Here is a 24,880-nt window from a genome sequence, read left to right as displayed (position 1 = left end):
ACTCATATGTTCAGTGTCTCACTGTGTGCCCTTCCATTGAATTGTCTGCACCTAAAAGGCTTTAGGCTACTTTTTGCAGACAACAACCTGTCTTTTATCAAAAGGACCCCCACCTTTCTCCATTTCTATCACTTCCAATTACACTCTGGCTCTCAGATTTCACTTCTAAGTACAGTATTAGTGGGAGCTTTGGTCCTCTTGTTGGGGGTTTCCCAAAGCCTCAGCACCTCTAACTGGACACAGTGAGTGATTGCTGAAATTATGTAACATTCTCTGTTATGCCTTGACATTTACTTAGAAAGCATTACTGCCACTTTATAATTTTCATGTGATTATTGTTTTACAACACACCAAACAATACTCATATGACAAATGTTGTGATTATTTAGGTGTTGACAAAATTAACTGCAAGATCAATACAGGCTTTTGTGTGCCACCTCTCTAAAAGTCTGTAACATTCCTAGCATACTTGAATGGGGACTTTACTTGCTGTATTTTCTGCCTGAGGTCTGTTTGGTCAGTGAGTCAGCAGCTGTGCATGGAGCCATCAGAGCAGACAAAATGTGTCTGCAGCAGGGTTTCTATTTACAACAACACAGTGAGAGAACCACTTTCTCATCTTAGTTTAAATGAAGACTTGCCCATTGAGTAGTGTCTTTTGACTATGATGAATATGTCATACTATAAGCCCATGTATTACTTCAAAATGTTCCAACCGTCATTGCATAGCAGAATGACAGCAACATCTAGGTTATCACAGCATCACAACAGGCAAGATGGTGTCCCTCTTAGCTGATAAGTCAGGAATTCTGGCTCTAACGGGATAACAAGCAGTTAATGATAGTGTCCGTCTGCGTTTAGGCTGTAGTGCTCCCAAACGGACTTGGCCAGTAAAAGTGCTTCTCTTGTAGCAGACAATTCAGCTAGTTTTTATTTAGTACATCCCTGGTGAAAATGTGTAAACTGGCAACATTTTATTGTAAGCCACCCACATTTAGCACCTATAAGCCCTATATAAACAGTTAACAAATGTTTATAACACACTATAATGCAGTGCTAAGCAGACATAAGTGTTTATTAATGTATTTGTTAACAGCTACAACTACTCTTGTGGGTACAACAAGTGGAGGCCCACTGGATAATACATCACAGCATAATAATCTTTGTATGCTTCTTGTAAATGCTAAATACTTATGAACACAGGAAGTGGCAAATAAGTGACAAAATCAAAGCAAATAAGAGTAGGATTTGAGGAGAAAAGACAGACACCAAGACAATAAATACTAAACAGCATATAAACATATTAGGGATGCTTTAAGTACATCTGGTGCTGCACAACAAAACCACTGCCATAAAATGGAGGATATTTTATGCAAAAGAAATTAACAACCACCAAAACAAAACAAAATATTAGTACTGGTATTTTACAGAGATACTGTAGGGAGTTATCATGGTGAACAGATTTAATCACAGCCACAGCCAATTTATCATAAATTCAACTTTAAACACACTATTACCCACTTTGTTATAGCTCATATAGACATATTAAAGTCATAACGAATAGAAAATATCACTCATGTCATCACAACCTAATTTATATTTTTAAAAAAACCACACACACACACAATATGTACAGTAAATCACAACAAAATAACCACTGACAACACAATAATTTGTCCAAATAGTCCCAACAAAATGAAAAATTTACAATTATTGGCAATATTTATGCAGCTGTGACTGCAAGTAGTCAGGATGGGACTGTGTGGGCGCATGTGTGTGAGTCCGTGCGCACGCCCGTGCGAAGCAACAGCTGAACCTGTGGCAGGCGCGCGCGGAATGCAGTATCCGGTAGATAGAAAGTAACGGTACTTTTATGGAAAGGGCTCACCGTCACACAGCCAGCAGCAGCTAGTCGAGTCCGTGCACCGGGTGGTCGCATCTCGGATTGTCGCGAGTTTCACTTCTTCTGGTTTATATCAACTCAAAGGATTTCTTTCTTTCTTCTTCTTCTTTTAATCATACACAGGACGACAGCACGCTAAAAGAGGTAAACTCTCATTTTATAGATTATATAGCCAGAGGAGGCCTGTAAAACCATTAAATATTTAATCATTATTTAGGAAGGTCAAAGTTTCTTGAGTTTAATCGAGAGTACATCACATCTTAATCACATCTTTCATCTTAATTTAGGCAGACATCAGGTGCATCAGGTACCTTAATATGTAAATCAACTTTTTTTTAAGTTGTGGTGAGTTAAAGTTACAAATATTAGTTCCAGTTCACGTCCACAAAATGTGATCAGGCATACAGAAACACGCTATGTACTTCTGATTGGGTTTGAATAGGCTGTAGAAGTTAATAATAAATAATGGCATTAACATATTAATCTACCTGTATATGTGTCAGGCTCTAATTGTTTCTGACACAGTTATGATATCTTGTTGAATGCACTGGTCTACAAATATAATTTTTATAGTTATTCTGATTTCAAAAATTTTGCCACATTTGAAAATCCTGTACATGTGTTCTGACAGAAATATGAATACACATGTGGACTCCTACCAACTATACTATAGAGAAAAATACAAATAATGAATTTAATTAAAGAAATGCGTGTTTTTTTTTTTGTTTTTTTATTAACTCTAGATTGTAACATAGAGCTGGTTAGAAGACTTCTGATGGCTTTTGAATCTCATTTTACATGGACCACACCTCTGAGGCCCACAACGGTCAAACCTCAGTGTGGACTCCATGTTGACTGTAGGCTGAGAAACAGGCAAATCACTGTGACATTGGATGATTTATGGCAAAAAAAAAATGTAAGCTAGACAGTAGTTCATAGTTCTATATTTTATAAGATACAGAAATGGCCAAGATCCTGATTAGCAGCATCACACCACACTATGATTTTCATACCTGAATAGAAAAGGTATTTGAGGACACTGATAACACAGCAACAGTTTTAGTGTTGGATGACTAACAGTCCAAACACTCTCTCATTCATCCAGTTGTCTAGCTCTCAGTCTGGCCATTTTGTTAAGGGTCTGTCGGGCGACATGTGGGTGCCAGCTTGAGCTCTGTCCAACTGCCTATCACTCATCAGAAATAGCCATGATCACATGTCCTGCACCCTCAAGTGGACTATAAATAGAGGTCAATGAGCTTCCATTGCGCTCTCTCTCAACATACTGGGAAGTGGAGCAGTTCTCTTTGCCCTTAACTTTGTTGTCAAGAGGTGCCTGTGGCACATATAAATCCCCGGCATTACATAAATTAATTGTGAAAAGTAAAGGTTCTAACCTTTCAAATGGCCTTAAGCTTGTTATTTGAAATCAACTGTTAAATGGAAAAGTTTGGGTATTTAACTGACCAATGAAAACATGGATTATGAATAATCAACAAAAAGATGCTGAAGGAAGTGAATCTTGCCTGCAATCTAACAGACAGGCATTAAACACATAAACCCATTCGACTCTGTATCAGTCAATTTAATTTACATAGTATTTTGAAAGTAGTGACTTTGAATTTTTTTTTTTGCAATGTCAGTCAACAAATTGGTGTACATATTGTATTTAAAAAAAATAATACACCTGACAGGTCAGTGAAAATGAGTGATGAATCATGTCACATGGTCATAATTCTAAACTTTTGTTTTAAGCAGATTGGCTTCAGTCAGTCATTTACGCAACAATACAGTAATATTTTATCTGTTTACTTGACAGGTAACATTTCAACAGAGCCTGTTTGTCAGCTTGTCATTGTGGTACAAACATGATGGAGGTGGCGCAGGTTGCGGCTGTGGTTGCCCACGACGCGGATGATGTCACAAACGAGAACGAGCACAGCATGAGCGACGCAGAAAACAAGGAGGATGATATGACACACAAGGGGGACAAGGTGGCTGTTAATGAAGAGGATGACACCAAGGAGAGAAAGGAGAAGACATCACACAAAGAAGACAAAAGACCTTGCCACATGAGTGATGAAGAAAATAATGAGAATGACACGCCACATGTGAACGGTGTGGAGCACAAAGGGAACGACACAGCCAACAAGGAAAATGAAAGATCAGAAGCTGTAAATGGCGTAACACAGGGTAAACAGAATGAGGAGGATGCACAGCCTGACACAACTGAAGACCAGAATGCGTCAGATTTGGCACTTAAGAAAGAGGTGAGACAGAAATTTAGGATGAGAAACAGTAGTTATACAAGATATTAAGAGATGTGGTTCTCCTCCATATGAATATTGCGCCTGAGAGAAACTATTCCTCCTGCTACATAAAATAACTTTTTCTTATATTTTTTTGACTGAAACCACAGAAACTTCTTCGATCCAGAAAGCCGGTGGCCAGAAGCTACGTGCCCAAGCTGGGCAAAGACAAGGGGGATGTGACAAACAAGTTTGAGGCCATGCAGAAGGCCAGGGAGGAGCGCAGTAGGCAGAGGAATAAGGAGGAGCAGCAGAAGAGGAAAGAGCAATTCATCAAGGAGAGAGAGTGGAATCGCAGGAAGCAGCAGGTCAAAGACAGATAACCCCACTAACCTCTGACCGTGACCTGCATGGCATGATGAGGCATGACGGAGTGACAAGGCTGCCAGTTTGAGTGAGAATTCACTGTCTCCTATACACTGCAACAACATGCACACAGTGTTTTATTTCATATTATATTCAACTTTGGTTTGTGCTAGACCTAAAAAGATTATTTTTAAAGGTAACTTTAATCCTATTAACATGCACAAGGAACACTAAACAACTGAACTCCACTGGCCCTCCAGTGGGTCCATAATTTAAAATGCATGTGCAGCCAAGCATAGTTTAGCTCCAGCCATCCATCCATTTTCTATACTGCTGGATCCGTCAGGGGGAGCTTGAGCCTATCCTAGCTGACTAGGGCGAGAGGCGGGGTACACCCTGGACTGGCCGCCAGTCAATCGCAGGGCCGACACACAAAGACAGACAACCACACATGCAAACACTCACACCTAGGGGTGATGTGGAGTAGCCAATTAACCTAATATGCATGTTTTTGGGATTGTGGGAGGAAGCCAGAGCACACGGAGAAAACCCACGCAGGCACAGGAAGGACATGCAAACTCTGCACAAAAGAGCCCAGAACCTTGCTGTGAGGCAACAGTGCTAACCACTGCACCACTGTGCCGCCATATTGTTTGGCTCACTGAACTTTATTTTAAATTGTGATACCAATCCCAAATTTACAATATACTAAATATATCAGGCCAAATGATGGGGAAATGTGTACAGTAGAACTGAACAGTAGAACAGTAGAACTGAAACTATTCAAAAGAAATCTTAAACAGTTTTGTACAATAGTCATGATCTTTTACTGAAGTAGAAGCAGCAACCCTGCTGTAGTTAAGTCATCCATTCAAAGCTAAAAACTAAATGTAGTGGAATAGTAAGTACAATATTTCCCCCTAAAATGTAGAGGAGTAGAAGTGTGAAGAAACAAAGTGGTACAAGTACCTCACAACTGTACAGTACAGGAGAAAATGTATTTAGTTCCACCACAGCTGGTTCCACCCCCTCAAATATGAGAGTTTGCTGCTTTTATTGGATTTCATTGTAAACAAATGAGGTTTTGGTTTTTACTATATTCTGTTTTTTAATGGATTCATTCATTGATTGATGAATCATCAAAATAATTGACAGATTAATCTATGATAAAAATAAGTGTTAGTTTCAGCCCAAACAAAGAATTTTGCATTCAAACTCATTTTTATTTTTATTTTATAAAAAAAAGTGTCTTCTACTTTGATATTTCATCATAGCTTCACTGATGCATGAGAAGAGACAGAGAATATACACATGTATGATACTGACCTGCAGTGTGAAAGACAAATGTTTTTGGCTTAGTTTAGTTTTCGGCTGCCTGTGAGAAAAATAAAGGGAAATGCCATAGATTAAGAATTCAAGGGTTAAGACAGCCTTTCTTATAGATCGACTGTGGGGAAGTAAATGCAGTGATACGGTGTTATGTGAGTGGATTATCAGTGATACTTAGACAGAACAACCTTCCTGAGTACAGTCGTGCCAGGGCTGGCCAGGCTTGGACACCCGCATTCATCTCCTGTCTGTGCAACAACATCAAGGCCCAATCACAGGCCCACCTGCAGGTCACATGACCCAACTATTAGCAGGGATTAGTCCCTTGTTCTTGCTGGGACCAGCATGGCTCCTGAGTGGCAAAGGAGATGATCCCAGCTAAACCGTAACCTCACCATGCTCTCCATCTGATCCGCCACAGATAAAAGAACTACTTGCTTCCAGTGATGAGGAGGAAGAGGTGAAGCCAGCAAAGGTAGAAAAATCCTATGTCCCCAAAATCACAGGTAAGACATGGAAAAGGGGAAGGAAAGATGGATATTCAGTGAGAATCTGGGTGGAGGGGGAGACTGAAGGCTTGTGTCATGCCCTTTGAAATCCTCAGGCAGTGTGAAGGGGAAATTTGCAGAAATGGAAAAACAAAGACAAGAGGAGGAAAGAAAGAGGATGGAAGAAGAGAGGAAGAAAAGGGAGGCCCAAGACAACATGGAAAAAGCCAAAATCAAGAAAGAATTGGCTCAGAAAGCAGCTGAGGTAAGTGAACGTGAGGTGAATTCCTTGCAGGGAAGTGGGACAGCATGTCTAGGTGGATCAACACTACCACTGTATGTGTAATGATTCAGGTAATTCTCAGCTGCCACTCGGACGAGTTATTTTGAGCGGCATTTAAGATCCAGACAGTTGGCAGAGGCTGGATATAGGTCTGAAACCACCAGTAGCATTGTTGTCATGACCAGCGTGGATCACCTTTAATTCATCTCACTGAGTAAGGCTTGTGGTAGTTCGAAAAATAATGTCATAATCAGTACATTACAGGTGGGGCAATGTGAATGGATTTTTTAATCTTATTTTACCTTCAGACAGCCTGTGTAGTTCTTGGGAATGGTTACATAAGCAGACAGCCAATTAAAGGCAATTACCTTCTACTCCTTTGCCCTAATTCTTCTCTCATACAGTGAGAACAGTCTAACTCATAATAACATTTACAATGCTTTAAATGTTCAACAGTCATATGCAGTTTTTGAACTGGATGCTGTTATAACTACATTCATGTTATTCAGCTTTTTACTTTAAATATGTCTTAACAGCTCTGCCTTTAATCATCCTCAGTAATGATCAGGAACAGGTTTCTTAGAAACAGAAAATGGAGACAAAGTTGTGAGACAGTTATTTTAGTTGTTGCCTTGAATTTAGAAGATGCTGATGATTTGGGGGGATTTTTCCTCTAAAGAGCAACTTGATTTCAATAAAACCTACAGAATGTGGGGATCTAGAAACAACTGGAACAGAGCTGCCAGGTGTAGACAGCATATGACTGGCAACTGTTTCCCACACCTCCCAGTGACTAAATTAGCTGTAGACCTCCTTACTGTGACTGAATTAGACGCTGCTATCTTAAACTGACACCCATCCTCTGACCTACTGCAAATGGTGACATTAGGCCAATGGAGTTGCCCCCGACCCACCCACATGCTCTTATTCTCAGTCTGTGTGTGTTGGGTGTGCACTGTGAGTGACCTAAATTTGTTTTCCCTATACCACTGAATAATTGTATCGAATACTGAATAGTGTGTCACACCAACTATAAGAACTCAACTTCTTGCACTTGACTTGCCAACATGGTCTATATTTCATCATTCACTGTCTTTAATGAATTCCTTACACTGTGCCTTGGGTAATCTTAATTTATCAAACACTTTTTAGGAGGGAGATGACACAATCCTGGTACGGGTTGTTCCAGCGAAGGCATCACGACCTCCAGGCAGAATCAAGATGAACTTTGAGGACATGGAGAAGAATCGAGAGGAGGAACTGAAGAAGGCGGCAGAGGAGGAGAAAAAAAGGCGGTATGATGAAAACAGACGCTCCTTCAGGGAAGCCAAGCGGCGCTCAGTTGTTCAGCAGGTAGGAATAAGGATAAATAAATACCAAGACATTTTTGTGGACAGCCTGCTTATATAAGATCCTTTTTTTTTTTTTACAAGTACCTTAAAGATCAATGTTACAGTTGAAAAATGTCTCTCTTCTCACACTTTAGGAGGACGAGGAGAAGCCCACTGAGAAGGCACAGGTGACTCCTGGAAAGCTGAAGCTGACATTTGAGGAGCTGGAGAGGGAAAGGCAGGATCAGAGGAGGAAGCAGGCTGAGGAGGAAGCCAAACGCCGCCTGATAGAGGAGAAGAAAGCTTTTGAGGAGGCCAGGCTGGGAATGGTAAACAAGAACTTCAAAACATAACATACATTTCAATGGAAAGTTGCAAATGTTATAAATCATTTTGTCTTTGCAATACACCATATTAACACAATTTAGAAATAGTCATTATAACTTCATACATGTATGACATTTTAGTATCTCTGTGTTTCCTCTTCTTATACTGACAAACAGTGATATCAGACAAATATAATTTCTGTTGTGATACCCTGTAGCATTAGACTGGATGGATTATTTTCTGGGTAGTAGAAAGTCTCTTTGGATTCCATTTACACGTCATAATTTTCCGCATAGGCCTATAGATTTCTTGTACAGTGAATTTTTGAATGTTTGAACTGTTGTTGAGTTGACTCAGAGCATTATACATTATACATTTGTGTACTATCAGGGTGAAGATGAGGAAGACGCTCAGCCTTCTCAGGAAGACAAGGAGGAGTTCCGACCTGGAAAACTGAGGTTGAGCTTTGAAGAGCTGGAGAGGCAAAGAGTTGAAGAGGAGCGCAAGAAAGCAGAAGAGGAGGCCAAGAGACGGATGGAGGAGGAGAGAAGAGCTTTTGCTGAAGCCAGGAAGAGCATGGTCAATATGCTTCCCATAAATCAATACAAAATTCACTACAGCAACTGAAGTGATGGCATACAAGCTCTGAATGAAAATGAGAGAATGAGACGAGAAGATTGATAGTGAGATGAGATATAACATGTTTTATTTTTAATTAGTGAGCTTCAGGGGCTTTAGTGGGTTTTGTTACCGTTTGTCAGAGGCTAGCTGTCGCTGTTTCCAGTCTTTTTGCTAAGTTAAACTAACTGGCTGTAGCTTCATATTGACTAGATAGATATGAGAGTGGTGTCTTTTTATGTACCTGTCGTCCAGAAAGCAAATCAGTGTATGTAGCAAAACGCTGAAAAATTTCTTAGGTTTCACTGGAACTAGAGGCCCGTAGTTTGAAAAGTTACATAAAACTGACAAAATGATTATTTCACCATCAGCCACTTCTAATCTATAGTCCCTACAGCTTACTGTGTTGTGTTTTTATCCAGCTTGTAGATGAGGATGATGAGGTGCTGATGGCCTTGTTGAACCTGGAGGGCAGTAAGCCTGGGAAGATATGCTGCAGTTTCGAGGAGCTGGAACGTCAGAGAAGAGAAGAAGAGCAGAAGAAGGCCGAAGAGGAGGCCAAGAAGAGGTTGGAAGAGGAGAAGAGGCTCTTTGCTGAGGCCCGCAAGACTATGGTAAGTGCACATGACTCAGTGATTAAAAGATGTGCAGTGTGCAGGTATTTGGCTGATCACTAACACCTCAGAACTATGTTATTGTTGTTCAGTTTTCAACTTAACTAGCTGCTGCTGAGCTGATGAGCTTTCCCTGTAAAAGAACAGAAACATGCATTGTAAGAAAATATTAAATAGCCCAAAACACACATACAAACTTGTCCATAAACTTTATTTATAGTTTCCATTATCATCATAGTATCAGCATATAACAACATTCGCTAACAATATTATTAATAAATATCAATTATGACCAAAGCAGTTTTCATCTACATCAAACTAACACTGATACTATACTATAATTGGAATCTGATTGGATGTGGATTAATACTTTTTGTTTATGCATTTTATATCATTTTTGTGGGCTCAAATGGTACACCTGCATTGCTGTTCCCTTGTCCAAATTATTTCTTCAAGAGCCCTGGCCTGGATCAGGAAAAGTCTGCATATGGAGATGAAACAGTAAGATATTTTCAATTTCAAATGTACATTTTTTTGAAAGAAAAATAAGAGGAAACAACTGTTGTTCTTACAATAAACAGTATGCTACTAATAATGCATCTAATCTAAATACACGGACACAAAGGCCTCCAGATGATGACTTGGGGTTTTTTTTTTTTTTGATACATATTGTCTTTAAATGCTATGTGCAGCAATAAGAATGGCTCCTGCTTAGTTGTCTTTCTGTTTTTTATGACATTATTCAATGTTGGGTAAGTAGCCTGACTTGAATTGTTTTGTTCTTTTATAAACTGAAGCCAGTATGGACTTAGATCATAATACAACATGGACATAATACTGGACACTCTCACAAACAGATTTCTCTGCCTTTGTGTGCACTTGTGTGTATAGGTGATAGATGAGGAAGGAGCAATGGTGAAGAGTGAGTCTCAGGAAGCACTGCACCCTAGAAAACTGGAGATCAACTTTGAAGAGCTGCTGAAAGAGAAAGAGGAAGCTGAGAGAAAACGTAAGGCGGAGGAACGCAAAAAGAAACTGGAGCAGGAGAAGCAGGAATTTGAACAACTCAGACAAGAGATGGGCGAGGTCAGTTTGATACAGCTTAAAATTTATGTGAATCAATACAGATGTTTTTGGGAGTTTAGGCTTAGTAAAATTTTGTCAGCAATTTGGGCCAGAGAAAACAGTCCCTGTTCTACTCTTTTAACATAAGCTTAAACAAATGTTTTACAGTGTCAGAAACATGCAAAAACTCATGCTTATTGCAAATCCATAGTTTACATCAGCCTTTTATTACTATGCACATTGCAGTTTATTTTTTTGTTATACTCACTGAGATGCCAATTAAATTGGCCTCTATTTCACAGGAGGAAATAAATGAAAGCTCGGATGTAGTGAGCAGAGAGTATGAAGAGCTGACAAAGCTCAAGAGGACTGGCTCCATCCAGGCCAAAAACCTCAAGTCCAAGTTTGAGAAGATCAAGCAGCTGACTGAGGAGGAGATTCAGAAAAAGATTGAGATGGAGAGAGCACGGAGGAAGGCCATTGATGATGAAATTAAAGAAAGAGAAGCTGAGAGGTTCCAGGAGGTGAGAATACTCCCACACTATACAGAGACGTGAATCAATATTTGTTATCTTTAAATTCATGAAACGTTACTTGAAAAGTATCTTGTTTTCTTCAGACAGCCTAGTCTTACTTTTTTCACTTAAACACGATACCAGTAGAGGATTGCCACATATTGAAATTGCCCTTTTTTTCAGGAGGATGAGGAAGGAGAGAACACTCCAGTGAGGGCCGAGGAGTCACCATTCAAACAGAAGGTGGATATGCGAGCGCGATTTGAGCAAATGGCCAAAGCCAGAGAAGAGGAGGAGAGGAGGAGGATAGAGGAGCAGAAGCTGCAGAGGATGCAGTTTGAACAGCAAGAGATTGATGCAGCCCTTCAGAAAGTAAATCTTACACATTCATGATCTTATATGTATTCTTGATGCGTGACAGCTCAGCAAGACTTTGCTTTAAGGTTGCTTTGACTCCAACAAATACTTGTGATTGTTGTTTTCATCTGTTTGCAGAAAAAGGAGGATGATGTGGAGGACGAGGGTAGCATCATCAATGGCTCTGCAGCCTATGAAGATGAGGAGGATCATGCCAGGTCAGGGGCTCCATGGTTTAAAAAGCCCCTTAAGAATCAATCAGTGGTGGACTCGGAGCCAGTTCGGTTCACCGTTAAAATCACTGGGGAGCCAAAACCGGAGGTGACCTGGTGGTTTGAGGGAGAGATGCTCCAGGACTGTGAGGACTATCAGTATATAGAGAGAGGAGAGACCTACTGCCTCTACCTGCCGGAGACCTTCCCAGAAGATGAGGGAGAGTACATGTGCAAGGCTGTGAACAGCAGAGGCACAGCAGCAAGTACCTGCATCCTCACAATAGAAAGTAAGACCACCTTGGTGTGAATGCATGCCTGCATGATTCCTCGTATGTGGATTTCAACCTCTCTATACGAAGTGGATCGCATGCTCCTCTTCCTCGTGAACTTGGGCTGAATGGCAGATTTAGATAACTGCTCTTCTGTTTCTTTCTTGCAGCTTATGACTACTGATGCTCTTCCACCTTCTGGAAACTTTCCTTGTAGTTGCTCACTCCTTTTGTAAAACTTTATCCCTCATGGTATGGTATGGTCAGAGGGAAGAAAATAGCTGTATGCTTGGCATTCCTTAGGGAGGGATACACACAGAAACACACACATACACACAAAAAAGCAAGATGGTGTTTACGTATTGCTCGTAAAGCTGCACTCCCTGTTAGAGTAGGATGATATCTGTGCCAAAAATAGTCAATAGATTCTTGTTCCCATGCCAAGGGTTGCATAAAACTATCTTCCCTGAGAGGCCCTAATGATATTTGTGATACCAGCAAATTTTAAGTGTCATAGTACTGTATTGTAAATATCGCATTTTATGGTCCATACTTGGCAGACATGTTGCTTGAGGCATTGAAGTACAAGGAATATCAGTAAAACATCTTGCATGCTTGCTTGGGTATTCTACTACTACTCAACATCTTCAGCAATTATCAATCAGAATTTAGTTTTCTGTTCCCTTCCCCATATTAGTAAATGGTATTGTGATACTTGCCTGGTATTATGTCAAGGGGTAACACGTCATCTCTGTGGGGTTTGTTTACAATGATATGACATTGTAACGGCAGTCGAATATTGGAGGAACAAAACAAATTTGAACATATGTACATCCTAACTTTCAATTAAACTCTTTATGAAAAAGCATAGGATATCCTGAATATTTGTCATATGTTATACATGAAAATGTTTTAATAAAATGATCAAAAATATGTTTGTGATGTCTTTTGTTAGGTAGGGCAGAGTTTAATAACTGCTACCTACTGCCTGATTTGTGTGCATTTGCATTTGGTTAAACCGGCTCCCGTCGTTCACTTCAAAGAGCCGGCTCTAAGAGCCGTTTCATTCGCGACCGACACATCACTAGAATGCACAGCAACTTACCGTTTATCATTTATTAATCTATTTTTTGATCACATCCAAAGCAACGTGGACAATTTTTGCCTTGGGTAAGCAGCAACATAAACTTGTTCCGGGTGAGCGTTTTCATTGGAAAGATAGGGCCGCCATATTTGTATACCTCATCCACTGACCGTATCCGCAGTGGGGGAAGCGGAGCGACTCGCGTCGCCATGGAAACGCACATTGCCGAACAACAAATCTGACCTACCGGCGCAGTTTCGCTGATCTCTAGCACACGTGGACGGTCTCTAAAAAGTGCACGACACCGTCAACTTAGTTACAGATCTGTGCAACCCACCGCAGTGTTATGGTTCAGTAGTCGGTTCGTTAGGGCCCTAGTCAGAACAGCCTGTTGTCGACTATCTATGTTAGAATCAATCAGTCTGCGTTCTCATCATGGTTGTCTCAGTTGAAGAGGTTTCTTCGTCCCTTGTGAGAGAATACCTGAGTCGAAAGGTAAGTTAGCCAGCTCAAGCTGGTGAACTGGCTGGACACGTCGTATTCCTACAAACCGCTAGCATCGCTAGCGTTAGCCCCCGTTCTGTCCTGCTGAAGAATTAATGCTGGTTTTGTGTCGAAGTCTGTATTTCGTCTGATTCTGTGCCACCAGATATAGGTTGAACTGTGAAACCACTGTAGTATTTGTGACACTGTGTTTAGTGGTTTGCTTTAGCTAGGACGAGCGTCACATATAGTCACGGCTGTACCAACAACGTCAGAGTATATACGTGGTTGCAGAATTATTAAAATTGTTCGTTGGTATTGATCTGCAGGGACTCAAGAGGACTATTGCCTGTATGGATGAGGAGCATCCACGCACAGAAGCCAGTATCAACAACAGGTCACACCTGAGGCAGATTCTCAACATGGAGGGTCTCTATAAAGTGAATAAGGTGATCTTTACAGCTGGAGGTTGGCTGCTGTTCACGTGGATCACGCAAAAAAGCTTTTAGCTGACATCTCTGTCATTGCAGGTTCAGAGCTCCCCTCTGAAAACCTTACTGGAGATTATTGTAAAGCATCACATTCTGGGCCCTAAGAATGACAAGATTACCAGCAGTGAAAATGATCTTCTGCAGTCTGCTCCAGCTACTGGCTCGGTTGCCTCTCCTGCCGTAACACCAAGAGCGATGAATGACTCTAACACAGAGGGTAGCCCAGCAGCCTTTGTTATTCACAAACAAATCCAATTGAGGTATTTTGCAAGAAAAGTTTTTTTGATCATTTTTTTGCTGCTGTTTTGACTCTATGAAAATTGGTTTAAACTTATGTTTCTCACAGGTCTGATTTACAAGAAACCTGCCCCTCTCAACCTGCATATACCTCATCATTGCCTGAAACAGACAGTCTGCCCCACCATAATCAAACAGGTTTCTGTGCCTATGACTCAGAAGATCACAAAGGCCATCCACTGTTGGCTCCCATCCAGGACAATGAGAGCATGAGAAGAGAACCAGAAAAAAAGACGTCCACCACTGAGAGAACCCAAATGAGCAGAACTAATCGAATTAGACGTGGCATGATGGCTGGACCAATAGCTAGTACGCCTCAGGTATCGAACTTCTGATGCATTCCTTAAAAACTGGTTGATCCTGCATTTGTCATGTTCTTGTCATATACTGATGTTTTTCCTTTTAGTATTCAAACAAAAAAAGGCAGAGTCGAAGGGTTGAAGTGCCTCAGCCTCTGCTCAGAAAAGAAGAACACAGGCGATGTGAGGATGGACTTTTTCAGGCTGTCTTACGTCCAAAAAGCTTAGAAAGTGGCCTAACTGAAATCAGCTGCGTAGGAGAGAGACAGGAGTTGCGAAGTGCACCAGAGAAAATGACTGAAAACAGCTCTGAAAAAGTTGGACACGACACACTGAAGACAAGAAAGTAAATAGCTTTAAGATGTGCATGCACTCTGCATGATAAGCGACTTCATGGTTTCACACTTTTGAACATGTTTTTCTACTAATTTCAGGATTTTGTTCATATGTTTATGCATATCATGTCCTTTTCCACAGTGTAAAGGCCAGGCCAAATGTGGCTGACTTGGATGTGTCAGGGATGGTTTTAGGTGGGTGCTGAAAATAGAAAAAGAGGCCTCATCTTTGTCTTTGCCTTTTTTTGGCAAAGCTTGTTGCCTTGGATTTGTCAAAGCTGACAGAGTGTGAATGTATTTCCAGATGATATTGATGATGATGATGATCTGCAAGATCTCTGTAGAGTGTCCTTTCAGAGAACCGTGACAGAGCATAGCTATGTCGGATGCCCAATGGACCAACACACTGCCATGGTTGGTGATTTACGGCAGTGTTTCTTTAAAAATACTGGGGACAGTTTCTGCAAATGTCTTTAATTTTCTGTGTGTTTTCTGTTTTTGTTTTTCTCCAGGCATTAAAAGTGGTTCTTCTTGGTTCCAGCCTAAATTGTTTCAGTGTTGAGTGGAGGAGTCAGGGCTTCACATTCTCAGAAACGCATGACCTGAGATATGGAATTGTGCAGAAGAAGGTTGTCTCAACTGTGGCTTCTTGCTAAAATTCATTAATCCAGCACACTAATTTTCATTCCCTATATAGTAATTTGGTGTTATGCTTTATATTCTTATATTTGTACATTTCTTTATTTTTTAGGGCGGTCCTTGTGGAGTTCTGGCATCTGTCCAAGCCTTTGTTCTAAAGAAACTTCTTTTTGAAAACACAGAAAGCAGTAATGCAGGCCTTCAGTACGTTATACTTCAGTTCAGAGCTTTGCACTGCTGTAATCACTTGAGTGCTTTTTACTGTTAAGTACTGACCCCTGTACTTTTGTATTAACTGTAGTATTACCCCAGAATGCTTTTCACTGAAATGCCACTTTGTTTTCAGGAGGTTGAGACCTTCCAGTAATACCAGAAGAAAGTGTCTTGTTTTGGCTGTGGCTGAAATCCTGTGGAGGGCTGGCGAGGAAAAACAAGCCAAAATTGCAATGTAAGATCTTACTACAGTGTTGCCTATAAAGTTGGAATAATTTTGTTTACACATTCCTCTTTTTACTGCTATTTATACACATCAGTAATCACATTGAAAGAGATTGATCAACAAAGATATACACCTTATCTATAAAGAATACATCACATTGTCACAATCATTTCATGAGAAGAGGCAAAATATATGTTATTCTAACTTTATGGGCAACAGTGTATTTAATCCTCTACATCCAGACTTTTACCAATACACAGAACCTCATTACCGGTCAAATGCATGTAAATACCTGGCTTAGGTATTAAGGGTCAGAAAGGTTTAGTACAGGGGTGTCCAAACTGTTCCACAAAGGGCCGGTGTGGCTGCAGGTTTTTGTTCCAACCAAGCAGCAGCACACCAGACTTGACTCATTTAATCAACTGATCTCAGTCTTCAGACAGTTGATTGGTCAAACTGTGTGCTCTTCATTGGTTGGAACAAAAACCTGCAGCCACACGGCCCTTTGTGGAACAGTTTGGACACGTCTGGTTTAGTAGTTACTGTCATGCAAGCAACATCCACTGCAATTGCTTTGATAAAGTGGGCTTTGCTCCCCTGGGAAAGCCAAAAGTTCAACCATTACCACCACCGCCATCCTTATCTCCATTTGCACCTGTCAGACCCATGCATGTCAGAAACACTTTTCAACCTGCTGTTTCAGTTGGAGCAATGATTTGACCACTTTGTGTATTTTTTTTACAACAGAATTTCAGGAAGAAATCATTTCACCCCAGCAGGACAATACAAATCTGAAGGAGTGCTCGAAAAGGTATAAACATGCTACACCACACACACCTGCTGAATTGTATGTATTGTGGTAAAGTTAGAGTCAAGTCCGCTGAATAGAATAAAATTTATATCTGTATTTCCTCAACTGTTCTTTAATGAGGCTTTTCACAGGGTTTGAGTTTTGGAATATCACCATGTCTAAAATATTACTGTAAATACTGGAAATAAGTAGCTGTATTTGAATTTGCAAAAACAAATTGCCCATTGGTAATTATCTTTGTTGCTCTTACTTGTAATGATTCACTGTAGCTCTGTAAATCTTTGGACTGGTGATGCCTCTTTTAGAGCAATGCTGTTATTTTTCACGCAGTGTAAGTATAATGAACAAATTTTTGTTTTAGATAACATGTCTCACTGTGCATAGCATCAAGGACCTGCAGTTGCTTCTAGAGCAGCATATTGAGCAGGTGAGAGACTCATTATCATCTTCCTCAGTTTTATTTTGCCTGTCAGATGTACAAAAGATTGTCAGTTCTTCTGTTCTAATCTATCTTTTGTTTTCCACAGTTTGAGACTGGTGTGTTAGGATGCATATTGCTGACCATATCAGCTGTTCTCTCGCGATCTATTGAAAAGTATGTGGAGCCTTTCTAACAATATTACTCAACAAGATGTACAAAATAAATCGCTATGAGCCAGATTGTTAAACAATAGCCTTAAATGGGCTTTCTTCTTTTTTCTCAAGAGTTAGACAGGATATGGACGTGCCCACCACCACTCTCATTGGGGCCCATGGTTACTGCACTCAGGTTTGACGCAAATCCAATGGTTTAGGAGCTCTGGATATTGTGTTTATTTGTGGTTCGGATAATAGTTATGAAGCTACAGAAGTTGCTCTGGGCGACACTGGTTTAGGGATTTCATCATGTCGAAATAGTCTGTGTTTGTGAGTGGAAAAAGGCACCAGTTTGCTTGTATTTCTCCAAGTCTGCTGCTTTCAGAGTTGATGTTACAGTTTAAAGTAGTGTTGAACAGTTGCCTCAAAGCCATGCCTTCTCTATAAATGAACAAACAGCTCTTCAATCAACAACAGCAAATAACGGTCACAGAAAAATTAAACCAGACACTTAAAAAATGTGCTGTGATCACGTAACACGCAGGATCTAGAGTTTGTTGATGACAACAGATGTATCTCAGTGGAACAAAAACATATTAATCAATATTCTTCTGTTACTACTCTGTATACAAAACATTCTGATACTAACGTTGCCTTTTTTTTTTGTTTTCTTTCGTCAGGAGCTGGTCAACTTGATGCTCTGTGGCAGAGCCGTTTCTAATGTCTTTGACAATGACATGGAGTTAGACTCAGGCAATGGCAACATAACTCTACTCAAGGGAATCGAAGGCCCCTGTGACATTGGCCTGCTGTCGTTGTTTGAACATTATAACATCTGTAAGGTGAGCGACATCGCTGGCTGACTCTGGTCACACGCACCACTGACAGACTAGTTACTAGTCAGATTCAAGTTAAAACTCTAGAACTCAGGGGGCATTCTTTACTGTAATTATAGACACATCTGTGCTGCTGACAGTACAGATTTACTCATAATCACAGCAAAGAATGTTCCTAAGACTACTATGGGATTTATATGGTAGTTAACATGCTAATATATTACTTTGCTCTGTTGTGTTCTATTTTCTTCTATCTAAGGTAGGAGCTTTCCTAAAGACTCCCCATTACCCCATCTGGGTGGTGTGCAGTGAAAGCCACTTCAGCGTACTGTTTGGCCTGCAGAGGGAGCTGTTGACCAATCCGGACAAAGGTCTGGAGTTTGACCTCTACTACTATGATGGACTGGCCAATCAACAGGAGGAGATTCGCCTCACAGTGTGTATGTGTCATCATTCTCATTTTTTAAAAAATGTGATGTTTCTTATAATCCCCAGTGAATGATCACTTTAGGGATTCAGGTATAATTTCTGTGATTATGATGTAGTGCAAACCTTTCTGAGTAGATGTTAAAAAATTTCTTATTTTCATGTAAATCTGAATTTTCTGAATCTTTCCCATGTTGATTCCTGTGTAGTGTTTAGTCATTTTGCTGTCACACTAATTGTAAGTTTCCCTGAACTGAAAATGTTAATGAAGTGTTTGCCTTTGTAGCTGTTGACAAACCGGCCATGAGCTGCCAGGATCCTGACACTGATCTCATTCCTCCACTGGAGCACTGTATCCGAACAAGGTAACATATGGGTAGACGCCCACGTGCACAGTGATATCTGCAGATCCTGAAAACAACCATAAAATGTTTTGATGTTTATTGCTGTTTAATCAAGGGGTGCTCAGATTCCTTGCATACTCTAAAGACAGCTGTAAGATGTAAAACATTAGTGTGTACTTGGGTCAGCCCTAAATCCCTTAAACCTTTTTTTTCCTCAGATGGACAGATGCATTCGTCAATTGGAATGACACAGAGCCAATTCTCTGAATGATCACATGGTTTGATGTCATTTTATTTTTTTTCTAGGGCCATTAACCAACAACATTTTGTATCACCAATAGATATTTTTACATGTGTTTGTTATGTACATATTGAGTTTGTTTTGGTGGTTAATCAGGCCAATTTCCTGACTCGATTCAATTACGATTATTGAGGTCTTGATTCGGTTACCAATTGATTATTTAATTTGCATTTGACAAGAGTAACCCAAAATACACCATAAACATATTGCACCATTAAAAAAAACATTCAGCTGCTGAATTACTCGACTTCTCTTTTATTGAGAAATATCGCAAAGAGCCTTCAGTATTGTGTGGTATAGCTGTAACTTACAAATTATCTTTTTTTTTTTTACTCGTTTTAGATGTAGTCTTTCACTGGGGCTAATTTTGTTGTCACTTCGTGATCGTTGATTCGGTGGAATGACAGGCTTCAGTCTTTAGCCCACGCAGCCTCCCCTGAATGGAAGCGCGACATGTGAGCCCTCATCCATCCATCCGCTTTCCATCCGCTTTCCATCCATTCTTTTTCTATACCACTTTGGGATAGGCTCCGCACGGAGCTGGAGCCTATCGCAGCTGACTACGGACGAGAGGCGAGGTACGAGTGCTCGCCAGTCAATTGCAGGGCTGACACGCAAAGACAGATAACTACACACACACTCACCTAGGGACACTGTAAAGTAGCCATAGACTGTATAAGACATGGACGTAGCACCCGTGACATCACCTATTTCGCGGAGTCTGTTTTGTGACCAAACCATGGGCATTTGAGCTGCGCCATCTTGGATTTTAGTGGGAGTGTACTTTCCATATTTGGCGAAGAGGTGGTTACTCTACGGGTCAGCCGGCCGTCAACCCGGCCACTTAGCTCGGAGCAACCGAGCTAGCCTAAGCCTAACAAGCTAAGCGGCAGCTACACGCAGCTACATCCACCACACGACAGTCCCCGCGTCCGACCCGACTAGCTCCACCCCGTGTAACCGCGACACACAGCATACAACAGAGATCATAATGCTGCTGCTGTGTTTTAAACATGACTGTTTCAGATAGAGAGGTTTTAGGTGGAGCTGCAGGGTTTGGTGGAGTTGTGGGGGGAAATTTATTTCTAGCCTATATTTAACTGTGAAACAATCATAATTATTTAATATCGATCAAATATATTAAAACGTTAAAAACATTATTATTATTATCATCGTCATTATTATTAATGATAACAATAAAAAAGAATGATAATATATGAAAATGTTTAATATTTAATATTTACCGGCTTTCACCGCTGCCTCCACCCACTATCCACTACCAGTTACAGCAGCACACCGCCGCTTACTGACGGAGCTCCTCTGTCCATGCAATGGACAATGTGGGACTTTTTAAACAGAAAAACGAGCGGAACACACCGCAACAGCGTTCCTAACATTAGCTGCTCCGGTCCTATATCTGTATCAGCAGCGACCATCGGCAATGAAGTCATAAGCCAGCAGCAAATATGCTAATACATGCTAATTAGTGCAAACATCCAGGTAAAATAGTGAGAAATTTACTTACCGAAAAAACTGCGACACAGACTCCTTCGACGGTCGGTTAGTACAGCCTACACTACAACAAGCCCCATATGTCACAAAAACCTATCCAAACATTGGCAAACATACACGGACACTGCAGCACCTGTCAACCGTTGGAGCTAGCCGGAGGCCTCTGGATGTAGCCGCCTAGCTCAGCCGATGCTTTAGCAAAGAGCTAACTGCCAGTGCCTGTCTATGGGGCTGTCACTCAACGTAACCACGCTCAAATTTATGTGAGAATTTTAAGCCTAAATAAAACTAAAACGGTTGTGGTACAAAAAAAATCCCCACAGAGTTCACGGAGGGGGAAACTGTCAATAAAGATACAGTATTGACCATAGTGGCCTTTTTGTTCTCTACCTATACTTTGAGCATAGGAATATCATAGATTGTTTTCTATATTTTACATTACATTAATATTATCTCCCTGCTTGTTGCTTATTGTAAATGAATATGTGATATTTTAATTAGAAAACAATGGAAAAAATACTACAAATGTAAGATAAATGTACTGTCTTAAATATTTTCACACCATATCTTAACAAATTTCACATGCTATTTATGATATTTTACTGTTTGGTTTTGAAATGGCCAAACATTAAATTGCCTTTTATTACTTGTGCACACTTGAAATTAGGTAATCTGTTATATTGTATTTGTTTTTATTGCTCCAATTATTATTCAGATGTGCTTTATGAAGATTACATTATATAAATACTGCCTGGTGTGTGTGTTGCAAAATTTTTACTAAATTGCTTATAATTGCTTTGATGAATTTTCACTTTTGACAGACCTCTCATCTGGAACAGATAATAAAATAACTTCACACCTCAACTGTCTCAGGGTTGTTTTGTGTTGCTCTCTTGCATCTCTTCATCCCTGTGACTTTATGAGCACCACACTTTTGTCATTAAGCAGAATTTTTTTTTTTTCATGAAGCTGATTTTACCTGGTAAATAGAGAACATAATGAAATACTGATTAAAATTACTGAACATAGTTTTTGTTATGTAATTTAAGTACAGAAGGTTCCAATGTTCAGTTTATGTTGAAACTGTCAATTTACTTTTATGATCCTTCTGAAGGATGTAGTCTGGTGCTTTTGAACTGTTTTGCGTTTTACAGAGAGTTGTTTCTGTTATTTAGCCTACACACTGATTTAAATGGGGTTGAGGTAATAAACCGGCAACTGAGTTATAGTTTTTTGTATATAAATAAATGAAGCTTGTAGGAAAACAATGTAGTCTAACAACTGACATTACAGATTACTTGCAGCATAAGGGTGTTGTCACATTACAGTTGCTTTCTGTTAATATTAGTTTAGAGCCTTAATTACTGAATGATTAATACAACAGACTGGTACATAAATTACTAGAAACACCTGGTGAGACAGACGAATAAATCACTTTTATAAAAGTAACTTTCTTTGTACTGCAGTGTGCATTCCTATTCTTACCTCATTTGGCAATTGAACACTTAACACGTAATTTTTAGACATTTTTCTAAATAAAGAAAATCAAACTCAAAGCTAATTGTGAATTAACTCTTAACTAAGCGACACGTCAGGGTGAAAAAAGAAAACAGATTCATCTGAAAGATGCCTTGCAGTTAATCACTGCCTTCAGTATTAGCCATGGCAGGCGTCAGAGCACAAACAGTGTGGGGCATGCAGAGGGGGTGGCAGACAGACCTGTGCCAACACCTCCAGCACATGAGATCAAAGACACTGCAGCTGGCGCACAGACAGAGCTGCAGTAACTCACTTCCCATCAAGCTGTCTTGTGTAACACGGACCAGAGTCCACGTATAATATCTTGGAATTGCGGTGTAGTGGTCAACACATATCCAAAGCATCCTGGAAACAGCACACAGTGAAACAATAGAAGCTGCTTTCTTTATTAAATCTGTCAAACTCACTCATATCCATGACATTTCCATTTTGGCATGAGGGAAAACCCGGAGAGGAGCTCACAGTGATGATGACAATTCATTCATCTTTCAACTGTCAAACTCCTAATGGAGACTGTATCATCTGAATATATATTATTCGCGACTCGTGTAGGGGTTTATACACTCACAAAAGACACATGAAGATCCATGAATTAATCATGAGACATGGAGTGAATCAATGAGCCCTCTACAACAAATTTACAGGCATCAAGGCTACTGCGATCACTATAAATAAGGTGGTTTGCTGGAATGCGGCCTTGGGGTCTAAGAAATTGGATTAACGTGTTTACTTTTGCCACAAATTTCATCTGCGGATATGGGGAGTTTGACATACGTCATAAGGAACCATGTTTAGATTTTAGGTTATATACTAGTCATAATCTACCCTGAATAGCTGGTGCGTGAAATATTTTAATAAATGCCAAGGGGCTAACCAAATTACAGATGTGTGTATGATTTTAAAGCCAATTAAAGACAAGAATCACGACAATCCATTGACTTGGTGAACACTGATCAAGTCAGAACTGAGATTTGTTACAAGGTCCAAAGTCTGGTGTTACTGTCACTTCTAATCAGCCTCCTCTAACAGAATAAAGGATTTAAAAAAAAGCAAATTTGTAATTCTGTCTCATACTCTGTTTCAAAGAACAGTGACTAACCGGTAGTTAAAGCATTCAAGTGTTACTTCTCTCTGCTGCAGAGCTTTAGTGCAGCGGGGTGCTGTCTGACAGGAAGGAAATGGCCCGGCTTTGGTCTCTATTTACTATTTATTGCACCAGCATTTCTCTGAGGTATCAGAAGAGGGATTTGGTGCTTGTGTGTAATTGTGTTAGAGCCCTCCCACATGCTGTCCCCAGTGCATCTTCTGTCTCCTCTCCTAATCTGTGCTGTTTGTCTCCAGATAAGTGATATCCTCCTCAGATTAGGATCTGGTGTCCCTGCCCTGCCCACCCGGAGGGAAAGGGATCCCCAGTGTATCCCCAAGAGGTGCATGCTGTATTTTTAGCTGGCTAATCCTTTTACAGCTAGAGCAGAAAACATCACCCTTTTCCATTAATTGTAGCAGGTAATCGAGGTATTATATGCCAGAGAGGAGGCTCTTCAACTGTGTCTTTTAAAACAAACAAAAAAGAAACTCTAACAGCTACACTCTGGTCATTATTTGTTTTTGCAGGTTTGCTAATATTAAGGAATTTGATGGAGCATAAATTTCTAAGCTGGACTGTTGTGTTTCTGAGGAAGCTGTGATTTGTGGAAGAGAGGAAATCACACATTTTATGACCCTTCAGAACCAGACCATCTCATAACAAGTTGAGAACACTGCATGGATTGAGATCACAATCACACCGATGAGATTTACACATCAAGAAAGCATGTTCTTTCAATGCAGTTTCAGTTCACAACCTTTTGAACTGGCAGCTCCTGTGGATGATTTTTTTTTTTTTTTAATAATCTCACAACAAGCCAAACTTTGTTGAATAATGCATGACCCAATGTAACAAACTGTTCCTGCTGAGTCTGTAGAGACATGCTGGCGTGAGAACTGAGCTGTTGTAATCTTTGGCTTAGCATATGTTTTCTTCAGAACCTATTCTATCAGCATCCCTATGTGTGCGTGGCTTAATATTTATTTCTTTTCCCAAATAAAAACAGCAGACGATCACTGTAAGTATTCCCCAGGCACATATTTCAGAACAAGATGATACAACATGACAAGAAGAAGAATGTTAGATCCTGACTTTATAGTGCTCTGTTACTGTAGGGGTAGTTAATTTAAACTCCTTGCAGAAATACACAATGATCAAGTAGAGTTTCATTAAATGGCAGCTCCAATGCTTTTGTCTACCATTAGAAAGTCACTGTGGGGAAATGACAGTTCTGCTTATTTTAATCTCCTCAAATTCTCACACATAGTGTTTACTGTTTTCCATTTACAAAGCCTAACAGTCAAACAAGCAAGATCTTTTGAGAGAAAATAAACACTTTGCTTGTCTGGCACAAATGCAAGTCAAGTTGGATGTCATATTCACTGCGTATCAGATTTCAGCCAGTTTACTCAAACATGTAACAAGTGGGCTGAGGCTCGGGATCTTTAATAC

At 40.2% G+C, this 24,880-nt stretch overlaps 2 protein-coding genes across 5 annotated transcripts; both read left to right on the top strand.

Moving 5' to 3' along the window:
• Positions 1 to 1,897: 1,897 nt before the first annotated feature.
• nexn (nexilin (F actin binding protein)) lies at positions 1,898 to 12,824 on the top strand. Of its 3 annotated transcripts, XM_041041088.1 has the most exons (15): positions 1,898 to 2,047; positions 3,723 to 4,173; positions 4,323 to 4,520; positions 6,269 to 6,353; positions 6,452 to 6,600; positions 7,771 to 7,971; positions 8,105 to 8,278; positions 8,667 to 8,855; positions 9,317 to 9,508; positions 9,965 to 10,009; positions 10,400 to 10,594; positions 10,876 to 11,097; positions 11,272 to 11,460; positions 11,584 to 11,947; positions 12,100 to 12,824. In XM_041041088.1, the coding sequence occupies exons 2-15, from the start codon at positions 3,772 to 3,774 to the stop codon at positions 12,111 to 12,113; spliced, it is 2,619 nt and encodes an 872-aa protein (XP_040897022.1). In that variant the 5' UTR covers positions 1,898 to 2,047; positions 3,723 to 3,771; the 3' UTR covers positions 12,114 to 12,824. The 3 variants fall into 3 exon arrangements, with proteins under 3 accessions (XP_040897022.1, XP_040897021.1, XP_040897023.1); XM_041041087.1 differs by lacking the exon at positions 12,100 to 12,824 and having other exon boundaries at positions 11,584 to 11,967; XM_041041089.1 differs by lacking the exons at positions 9,965 to 10,009; positions 12,100 to 12,824 and having other exon boundaries at positions 11,584 to 11,967.
• Positions 12,825 to 13,382: 558 nt separating this feature from the next.
• On the top strand, positions 13,383 to 20,113 carry mindy4 (MINDY lysine 48 deubiquitinase 4). 2 transcript variants are annotated; one of them, XM_041040531.1, is made up of 18 exons: positions 13,383 to 13,508; positions 13,826 to 13,945; positions 14,027 to 14,247; positions 14,334 to 14,604; positions 14,691 to 14,929; positions 15,061 to 15,113; positions 15,223 to 15,332; positions 15,431 to 15,547; positions 15,670 to 15,761; positions 15,904 to 16,005; positions 16,744 to 16,807; positions 17,169 to 17,234; positions 17,335 to 17,402; positions 17,513 to 17,576; positions 18,064 to 18,225; positions 18,479 to 18,659; positions 18,932 to 19,010; positions 19,208 to 20,113. In XM_041040531.1, the coding sequence occupies exons 1-18, from the start codon at positions 13,449 to 13,451 to the stop codon at positions 19,254 to 19,256; spliced, it is 2,118 nt and encodes a 705-aa protein (XP_040896465.1). In that variant the 5' UTR covers positions 13,383 to 13,448; the 3' UTR covers positions 19,257 to 20,113. The 2 variants fall into 2 exon arrangements, with proteins under 2 accessions (XP_040896465.1, XP_040896466.1); XM_041040532.1 differs by lacking the exons at positions 18,932 to 19,010; positions 19,208 to 20,113 and having other exon boundaries at positions 18,483 to 18,576.
• Positions 20,114 to 24,880: the final 4,767 nt, after the last annotated feature.

This window comes from Toxotes jaculatrix, chromosome 6 (genome assembly GCF_017976425.1).
Source record: "Toxotes jaculatrix isolate fToxJac2 chromosome 6, fToxJac2.pri, whole genome shotgun sequence".
Classification (NCBI taxonomy): Eukaryota; Metazoa; Chordata; class Actinopteri; family Toxotidae; genus Toxotes; species Toxotes jaculatrix.
This window is presented reverse-complemented; position numbering and strand designations above follow the sequence as displayed.

Bases quoted from the DNA above. Each gene is read 5' to 3' on its own strand.
- nexn (XM_041041087.1), top strand. From the start codon at position 3,772: ATGATGGAGGTGGCGCAGGTTGCGGCTGTGGTTGCCCACGACGCGGAT. The intron at 4,174-4,322 runs GTGAGACAGAAA...CTGAAACCACAG, and splicing joins ATTTGGCACTTAAGAAAGAG to AAACTTCTTCGATCCAGAAA. The intron at 10,010-10,399 runs GTAAGATATTTT...TTGTGTGTATAG, and splicing joins CTGCATATGGAGATGAAACA to GTGATAGATGAGGAAGGAGC.
- mindy4 (XM_041040531.1), top strand. From the start codon at position 13,449: ATGGTTGTCTCAGTTGAAGAGGTTTCTTCGTCCCTTGTGAGAGAATAC. The intron at 16,006-16,743 runs GTAAGATCTTAC...TTTTTACAACAG, and splicing joins AAACAAGCCAAAATTGCAAT to AATTTCAGGAAGAAATCATT. The intron at 18,660-18,931 runs GTATGTGTCATC...TTGCCTTTGTAG, and splicing joins GGAGATTCGCCTCACAGTGT to CTGTTGACAAACCGGCCATG.